This window comes from Nicotiana tabacum, chromosome 5, assembly GCF_000715075.1.
Source record: "Nicotiana tabacum cultivar K326 chromosome 5, ASM71507v2, whole genome shotgun sequence".
Taxonomy (NCBI): Eukaryota; Viridiplantae; Streptophyta; class Magnoliopsida; order Solanales; family Solanaceae; genus Nicotiana; species Nicotiana tabacum.
Window position 1 is genome coordinate 112,821,990 of NC_134084.1, and position 9,829 is coordinate 112,831,818.

The 9,829-nt window shown below is 34.9% G+C and overlaps 1 protein-coding gene across 1 annotated transcript; it reads right to left on the reverse strand.

Moving 5' to 3' along the window:
- Positions 1-7,578: 7,578 nt before the first annotated feature.
- LOC107821518 (UBP1-associated proteins 1A) lies at positions 7,579-8,908 on the reverse strand. The gene has a single exon (XM_016647950.2). The coding sequence runs from the start codon at positions 8,817-8,819 to the stop codon at positions 7,794-7,796; it is 1,026 nt and encodes a 341-aa protein (XP_016503436.1). The 5' UTR covers positions 8,820-8,908; the 3' UTR covers positions 7,579-7,793.
- Positions 8,909-9,829: the final 921 nt, after the last annotated feature.

Below are 9,829 nucleotides of genomic sequence, written 5' to 3' on the forward strand. Positions count from 1 at the left end.
ACATACTACACTCTGCACTTAATTGTGCAGATCCAGGTGTGGGGACCTGTTATCAGCAGTAGGTTGCTCGTTGGACTATTTGCTAGAGGCGAGGTAGAGTTGCATCCTTGGTCATAGTTTGACTTGTCTTTTCCTTTCATTTTGTTGTTATAGTTTAGACAGTGTATTTATTGTTCAGTTTCAGACTTGTATTCCATTGTCGAAGCTCATGACTCCATCGTAACAGGGATGTTAGAAAGGCGAAAGGAAGAAGGGTATCTACGGACATGCCAGAACCCATCGCCTTTTGTATTTGGAGGTGGTTTGTCTTCTTAGAGATCAGATGTCATACTAAGGTGAAGAGGTATGATGGTGTTTACGGTTGGAGGTTCAGATTTGACATCGACCTCTTTTTTTTTCTTTGGACCTCCACCAAAGAAAACACCAGAATTTTCGGAGAGAGCGGTACGAGAAGACATGATGATAAGAAATCCGTGAAGAAGTTTTTACGGAAAAGGTTGAGTGTTACAGAAAAGTTGTAAGAAGATTCAAAGAAGAAGAAGAAGGAGTTGTGAAAATAATAAAAGTAAAGAAGTAAAAATGATGAGTAGTGGAGAAGTTACAGGCGGAAAAATTCGTGCTCATGATTACCTCAAAAACCGGCAAAATACTTACTAAATCACGGAGCAATACGTGTTGGGGTTATTAAATGCGAGAAGATGTGTGTTCTTTCAAGTTTCATAGATCGTTTAGGAAATCTCCCGCCAAGAAAAGAATCCTTATCTACTTCCCGGTAACACTGAATTGCGCCACCGAAAAGTAGGGGGATTATCTGTATGGGATAAAATTAGTTGATGACAGTTGGCCAAATGGTGAGGTAGCACGTGGAAATGAAAGCGGATGGAAAATGAACCAACACATAGCTGACACCGGGTGCTTGCGTGCAACACGTGCAGGATGGATCCCGAGGGAATACAAGCTAACAATTAAGATTCGAAGGTTTGATATCGGATAGCATTTAATGAGCAGCCATTACAGGGAATATCAACATTCAAAGCCAGATGTTATGCGTCCATCAATGATAATTTTATTCTAATTCAAGAGGAGCTTGATTTAAGGATCTTGTCTCCCTCATTAAGGCTATAATAAAAGGATTATTATCCACTGTAGGCATGAAATACTATGCACACATAAAATTATACCATATTATGCTCAATCTCGATACTTGAATATTGCATACATTCTTGTCACCGGAAAGGCTAAAGTTCTTAGTTAGGCTTGTTGTTTTCTTTAATTTCATTTGATAATCTTATCAATATTTCCATTTATTTATTGTTTTTGAGTCAAATCAATTCGTTTGTCTATAAACCACGCTATAAATTTAATTGTACCATTTTGCGGGTAAACACACGTTTATTCCCAAACATCAAATTTATTTAATTAATTTATTCAGTCCCAAAGTATGAGTTTCATTTCGACAAGCGCTTTCCTATTTTATCAACGGCATAATTAAGAGTTATGTTCCAGTCTCACATGAGAATTCAAGTGATATCTGTAGCTAACTAATAAGATAAACTTTCTTCTTATGAAAATCAGTTTTATTAATGCGTATTATTTATTCAGGTTAGTAATTGATTGTTTTACATTAACAATGAAAGTTCATTCGTAAATCTAAAGTTATTGATTTGTATTTTTAGGGATAATGGACATATGTGAGTTAAACTTGCCTAACATGAAAACAAATAAGTGAAACCAAAAAAGAGAGCAAAATACAAAATTATTCGATCGGCCAAAACTAATTGGATTCGCTAGCTAATAAGTATGTAAAATATGTATATTGTTTTTCTATATAAGACACATATATACGAAAAAATATATATTTTGTCGATTATTATTTTTGGGAGCATCGAAAATACACATAAAAATTTGTACGTTCACTCTTGTGCCTAAAAAGCCATGTTAAACCTCAATATGCACCACTTTTTCAATTGGTACTTCATCGTGAAATCATACAACACAATCGCATGAGATCTAAAGTTATTACCTTTCTAGCAGATAAAAGTGTATTTCAATAGAAATAATTTTCCTAACTACAGATTTATAACAAAACGTTTTCTAATTGCGTTCAATATGGTCATAAACTTCCATTGATCATTGTGTACTTTCAACCAAATGATATGTGCCCACCAAGAGCTCAAAATTTCCAAAGACCAGTGGTGCACAGTATAAAACTCCGTAGAAAATGAACCAACCGTTCTATCTTTCTCCGTTTAAATATCCGACTTTTGTTTGCATCAAGATTAGAACACAGGACACGCGTGCGCTGCATTCTTACATATAGACCAAAGCCCTAAGGCCCATAGTCATCAAACTATATTTAATGTTAACCTAATTTAATTTTAGGGCAATTGGGTGCTCTCCGTTGAATTTGGGGGAACAATAACTCGAGCAACAAATGTTTACACATGCTTTGTCTTGCACATGATTTGGGATGAACTGCTTTAAACGGATATCAAGATCGCTAGTTCAGCTACGTACAAGTGAAGGAAAAAGAAAAGGTTTCTTTCTTTTCAATTTATATTTTCAGAAGGCATGGATCAACTAATGTTTAAGTCTAGCAGAAAAGAAATTAACTAGTCAAAAACAGAACTAAGATTGGTGTGCAATATTTTCGTGTCCGCTTTGAAAGTTATAAAAGGATTATCAGCAACATATAGCTCGGGCAATAGAAGGAAGATATCAACAACCTAACTAGAAGCAAACCAAACTGAAACTATTCAGGAGAAAGGCCCTAAAAAAGATCTACTCCGCAATGACAAATGTATATTCATAGGAAAAACCATCTCAGACCTGCCAACCCATTCAGTGAGCCTAAACGGATCTAATTATATCCAACCCAACGCTGAAATACTCAATCAAACCGCTGAAATATGAGCACGTTAGTTTTGGCATGCTACAGCTACACAACTTGGGATTTGCAAAAAGATAATGCAGACACTGTTGTATGTCTTGGCTCTGGCTTTTGACTTTCTAGGAATTCTTTTACGAATATTGGCTAATCGCAGCAGTTTTCTCAAGTCCACAATAGTGTGGAATGATAGAACGCATGTTCCATCCACTCTCCATATACCCCAATGTTATTAACTCAACAAAACGACGCCTTGATTAAACTTCCACATAAACTGATTACAATAGAAAATGCAAAGGATATAGTCATAAACTAAGTAAATAGCAACAGAAAGAAAGGAGATGAGGAGACAGAGTCACAGAGAGAAATATACGAGGGAGAGAGACCACGAGAGGAGAGTTTCACAGGTGACTAGTAAACGAGGAATACTAGTACGGAATAGAGGCAGCTAAAGCCATAATTGATGACTCGTAGTTGATTATTGTGTTCTAAGATCAAAAGTAGCACAACGTACTGAGGTGAATGATTCTATCCGGAATTTAAGATTTTGATTTGGCAATGACTTTCATAGTGGTAGGCAGGGGTGTTCATAAAAACCCGAAAAATCGAACCAAACCGAAAACCAAATCAAACCGACCAAAAAAACCGATACTTTTTGGTTTGGTTTGGTTTTGGTTTTGAATTTTAAAAAGGGAAATTCTCGTTCCTATACCATATAGGAAACTATATTACCAAATATGTTCATAGTTTGCATATTACCCTTCATGCTAATAGTATTTCTACAAAATATAGACCATGCATTAAATAAGGAATCATTGTAGTTGTAGGCTTCCTTATTTAGACGCGCTAAAATTGGAGGATTAAATATTCTTCCAGATCTTCCAAACGCAAATCACGCACATTAATCTTCTTCGTCAGTTTCGTTTCAAATTTAGCGTCTCTACATCAAACGCAATTATTCTTCTACAATTCAAAACGAATTGATTATTCTTCTACAATTCAAAAACGAATTGATTATTCTTCTACAATTCACAAATCAAAAATGACTAAATCTTCTGCAATTCTTCTACATCAAACACAATTATGTTCAAATTTCAGTAATACAAAGCAAAGGAAAAGAGAGCAGCAATTCCACCATTGACAGTCATAAAAAGCTTTGAATTCAAATTGGGTTTTCAAAAATCATTATTTGTTTGGATTGGGTGTTGTTGCAAATAATTGGGAATATGGTTTGGAGTTTATATCTCAATTTTGAGGGGTTTTGGTGAAGAAGAAGAAGAAGAAGAAGAAGAAGAAGAAGAAGAAGAAGAAGAAGAAGAAGAAGAAGAAGAAGAAGAAGAAGACATGACATACATTATATTGCAGAAATTGTAGAAATATTGTAGTTAAATTGTAGAAAAATTATATTCTGTTGTTTATTTATTTTTCTTTTATTCATTTAATTATTGTATGAAAGTTGAACAACATTGTATAAATTATATTTAAGTGGTATTATATTGTAGTTGTATATAACTTAGTAGAAATAATGTACGAAAATTGTAGATAATTTGTAGATAAGTTGTATAATATATAATTAGTTGCATGAAAATTATTTTTAGTATGTATAAATCAGATACAAAATATACAAAAGACATATTGTATAAAATTTGTATGTAAGTTTTATGTTATTGTAGTTGTATTTCACTGGGTGGAAATAATGTGTGAAAGTTGTAGAAAATTGTAGATAAGTTGTATTCCTATATAACGGGAGATGTTGGCATATCAAGTAACTTTAGTGTTCCAGACGAACATGCATGAAAATAAAGATAAATTCTGTTATGAACAGTTTGTAGATATTTTGTAGAAACATTGAAATTCTGTATTTTCATATTAATTTTTCAAATGATATGTAGTTTTGTTGTAGATTAAATGTATAAAACAAGCCATTGTGAGTCTTATTTGACTCATTCCTCGCATTTAACCTATTCTACAAATTCACGCCTCTTTAAATACAATATAACCATACTTTCTTGAATTTAAAGGTATAATAATATATATAACTTAAAAACCGTCTTCTCCTCTGCACAAGTTAGCTCCAAAACAGACGAAGTGGAACAACAAGCTCCCATCAAAACTTTTAACACAAAAACACAAAAGCTCAAAAATAAATAAACAGTCTACAATTTATCTACAATTGCTGCAATATAATGTATGTCATGTCTCCTCCTCCTCCAATTGCTGCAATATAATGTATGTCATGTCTCCTCCTCCTCCTCCAATTGCTGCAATATAATGTATGTCATGTCTCCTCCTCCTTCTCAATCTGAAATTTAGCCAAAACCAAGTCTAATCTTCACCAAAACCCCTCAAAATTGAGATATAAACTCCAAACCATATTCCCAATTATTTACAACAACACCTAATCCAAATAAATAATAATTTTTGAAAACCCAAATTTGAATTCAAAGCTTTTTAATGGTTGTCAATGGTGGAATTGCTGCTCTCTTTTCCCTCCCTCTTATATTACCGAAGGAACCCGAAATCATAACCATCAAAAGTTATTGCTGTGTATGAACTTTGAAGATTTGACTTCAATTTTGACTGGTTGTAGAAGAAAAAACCTAGATTTTGGACGTTAATGGTAGAAGGTTTCAATTGTTTTTCTGGTTTTAGCAGAGAGAATAATGGTTTGAAACATGGGTGTGTGGTGATACGTGGGTGAGGGTGTGGGGTTGGGAGAGAGAAACCTGGGGGGGGGGGGGGTGGGGATTTGGAGGAATATACGGTACCATAAATTTAGGAGTGATATAAGGAACAATTAATGTACAGTTAAAACACCTTATGGTATAGAATTGATAATTAGGTATACTAAATGTAATTATATCAAATCTTAAACATTGAGGGTAATATAGTTTCCTATATGGCATAGGAATGTAAAAATTCCTTTTAAAAACCGATCAAATTTGGTTTGGTTTTGGTTTTAATCACAAAATAACCGAAAAAAACCAAACCAAACCGACTAGAGTAGTTATTTCAAATTTATTATTACACATATATATATGTATATTTTTATACAAAGTTTCAAAAATTTTATGATGAATGTTAATCGTTTGTACTTTTAGTACAGTTCTTTACCTTTACATTCTAGTTTGATTGGTAATTTTCTTTTGTTAAGTTTAAGAATCCATTTCATGTTACAAAAATATATTTTTAATTGAGTCCTTAAATTATTCAACACCATTTGATTCAATTATCATCAATATATCTTAGTAAATAATAGATTTCTCAAAGGGCAATTGATTTGATAGTGTTACATTGAAAATGTGGTCGCCGGAATATGTGTTTGGTAGTGTATGTCTTATATTTAAAAAAAAATCGACAAATAATCGAAAAAACCGAAAACCCAACATAAACCGAATCGAGAAAAAACCGACTTAATTAGTTTGATTTGGTTCTAATATTTGAAAAACCAACTTACTTGGCTTGATTTATTTTTAGGGAAAACCGAACCATAAACACCCCTAGTGGTAGGCTGACAACTATGTACGGTTCTATGCTGAAAGATACACTACTTAGGATCTAGATCCTAGGATCGCAACACCTTGAAATCCACTATCTCCAGTAATCAAAATGTGCAAGGAAATTTTAAAAATTGGAGGATAGGATTTGCATTGCCACCCCTGAAATCCTACAACAGATACCAACTTTGCTCCATTTACGAGTTACTGGAAAAAAAAAAGGTTTTCCATTTGAATATGAAGCTCAACATTACAGAATCCAACATTTTATAACATATGAATAACATGGCTAATACGGTTCCAATACAATTTGTGTTAGCATGATCACCACGAAAGTCCTGTTCCAGTTGTCAACTATCCACGACCAGCCGACCACCAAAAGCACAGATGATCGATGAATAACACAACCAAATAGAAACTGACTTACAAAACTTGCTAATTTGTTTCCAAACTGATTTCTGATAAGATTATTCAGTTTTACTGAAAAATTGAAACAACCTTTGTCATGGATCAGGTTACCCTATAGGCCTGTACAAAAGCTTCCTTTTACGGAGAGAAAAATTTGGCACCACTGGGATGCCACCCTGTAGAAAGCTACAAAAGAACGGAAAAGGTTCCGATTTCCCCTACTTGTTGTGCTTAGTCGTGAAAAAGTTGTCAATGTTTTGACAAGTCCAATTTTTATTTTTATTTTTTGATAAAGTTGTTAAGCCCAAATTACCTATGACTTTTCCTAAAAATGTGTAAATATTACCAAAGGAACACATTAATTTGTTCATTAAGCATCATTTTATACATTCTTCTTGCTAACTGTAACATTATAGATGATTCCGTAGAACTTTCAAGGTCAATCAAAGTGGACGAGAGGGAACATTTTATTGGGGATGGATGAAACATTAAAAACAAGAAAATAGAATCCCTTAATATGATTCGATAAAATGCAGCAACCCACAAAATCTCCTACCAAAGTATATTCAGAATAGAAGCAATCAACCAGTCCATAAATGCTACCTACAAATGTCAATCGAGCCAGAGGACAAAATTCCATTGCACTTACACTTTGCAGAGTATAAGTGAACTAAGAATAGAATTTTTTTTTAAAAAAAAACAAAATTCAGTTATTCATATACCCAAATTTAGCTCTACTATAGTCAAGTTTGACAAGTAATTCAAAGCATGACACGTCCATAATTAAGGTATCTCAATCATTTAAACATATAGTTTCAAAGATACTAATTTGACAACCATGATATACGCTGAGCAATAGAGTCGAATTAAAAGAAAGCAGAGCCAAATATATATTCAAATACTGATTTCAACAAATAAAACATCTAAGAAAAAAGAAAATGGACCATACTATAAATCATTACTACAGGGGATCAAGTCCAATCAAGCTCAAAACAGATTACCTAACGGCCCAAATACGAGGGATAGGTCACCCCTGCTGACCCAATGCCAGAGGAATCTTTTGCAGGTGTAGTTACTGTTGTCATTGCTGCTGTTCCTCCAAATGAATGCTGCCCGATTTGCGCACTCGGGTAAGTCCCTAATCCCTGCAAAGCTGGTTGTGCACCATATCTACTACCTATAACGCCCGGATTAATGCTATTTAAACCATAACCAGCACCAATCCCTGCGAACGAAGGATTAAATCCCGATGCAGCTAAACCAGCCTGGCTTAATCCCAGCATAGGATTCACTCCAAAGCCCATGTTTTGCCCCATCAAAAGGGGCAACCCGTTCATACTCGCGCCACTCAATATCCCAGGACTCATTCCAAAACCATAATTCATACTATCAATTTGCTGTATAACATGATTTGCATTACTATTAGTAGCATTCTCCACCGAATCTGAACCAGCCCCAGCGGGTCCCACGGCTGCCAGTTGGCAAGAGGTATTACGATTCCCAATCTTCTTCTGGGGCTCCTTTAAAGCCCTTTTTGCCCCGACTCGGGTTTTGAATAGCACAAAGGCGTATCCTTTAGCTCTTTGGGTAACTTTATCAGTAATCAGTTTACACTCTTCTATTTCGCCGTAGGGTTCGAAGGCAGCGTGAAGTTGGTACAAAGTTGTGTCGTAGCCGAGTCCGTGAACAAAGATTTTACGGTGAGTCGGGTCGGTATCGGCTAGGGTTTTGACCCGAGAAAGAATTGATGGGTCGTTTGAAGCGGCCGTTTTAAATAGCTGGATTATTTGGTCTTTAGTGAAAGGTTCTAGAAGTTTCCGAACACTCTGTCGCTTTGTCGCCTCGTCTTCGCTCTCTTCTTCTTCTTCAGAAGATGATGATTCGGATTCGGGTGCGGCCTCGGGTTCGTATTCAGATTCTTCTTCTTCTTCTTGTTCGGAGGATGAAGATTCAAGTTCAAGTTTACGTTTTTGTTCTTCAGGTTGGAATTTTGGGGTTGAAGTTGATGATTTTCGCTTCGTGCCCATTGAAGAAAAGTGGAGATATGGAGCTCAGCTCAGTAGGGTTTTGTTTTCTGACCTGTGCTTTCGACAAATTCTGGTAGGTAATGTATATTAGCCTCTCTTATACTCTTTTCTTATTTTTACTTTTTCCTTAAGTAAATTTCAGTTTCACCCCTAACTTCTAAGAGTTCGAAAATAACAAAACCCTTCACCTTTTGAATAGGAACTTTAACCTAGACCTGTTAGTCTGGCCGGGCTTACCCGTTTTCAACCCGCTTCAGTCCGGGTCAGCCTATTGTTGTAGCTTATAGGTGTGGGCTGAGACAGATTGGGCGGGGGCAGATTTTAGACGAACACATTTTGGATACCGGTGCACCGGAACCCACTAAGCTCGCTAACCCGTTAACGGGGCTGCAGCCCGGTATCCGTTACATTTTTTTTAAAATTTTTTTTGGACCGTTGTCAATGGTCAAATTCAGAAATGACCGTTTGGGAATGGCCAGATTTTGCACAAATGGCTATTTCGGCCTCCCCCATTAAAAAAGTAGCCCTCCCATCCCTAATAATTAAAAAATTACAATTTTAACCTTTTAAAACCTATAAATAACCCCCCTTCTTCTTCATTTTTTCTCACAATTCACTCTCTTACTACTCTAATTCTCTCTTGATATTATGGATTATTGTTCTTAAATTCTCAATTACTTATTATTTCGAGTTTCATCAAATATTTAGTTTAGCCATTACAAAATTATTATTATTATTATTATTATCAAATATCAAGTATTCAAGTGAAGTGTGGTATCAACTATTAAGTTTCGGTCTATCAATTGAAGTTTGATTTTTTATATCAAAATTAGTGCGGCATCCGGAATCCTGATACACTTGTTCCCTCTCTTTCTCTTATTTGGTGTACACTTATTTTATTATTTAGAATTATTAATTTAATTTCTTAATTTAATTTACATAAAGGATTTACTTAGAGCAGCCAAAAAAGTGTGCACTAGTAGAGGTGGTAGTAAGAAAACTTCCAAAAG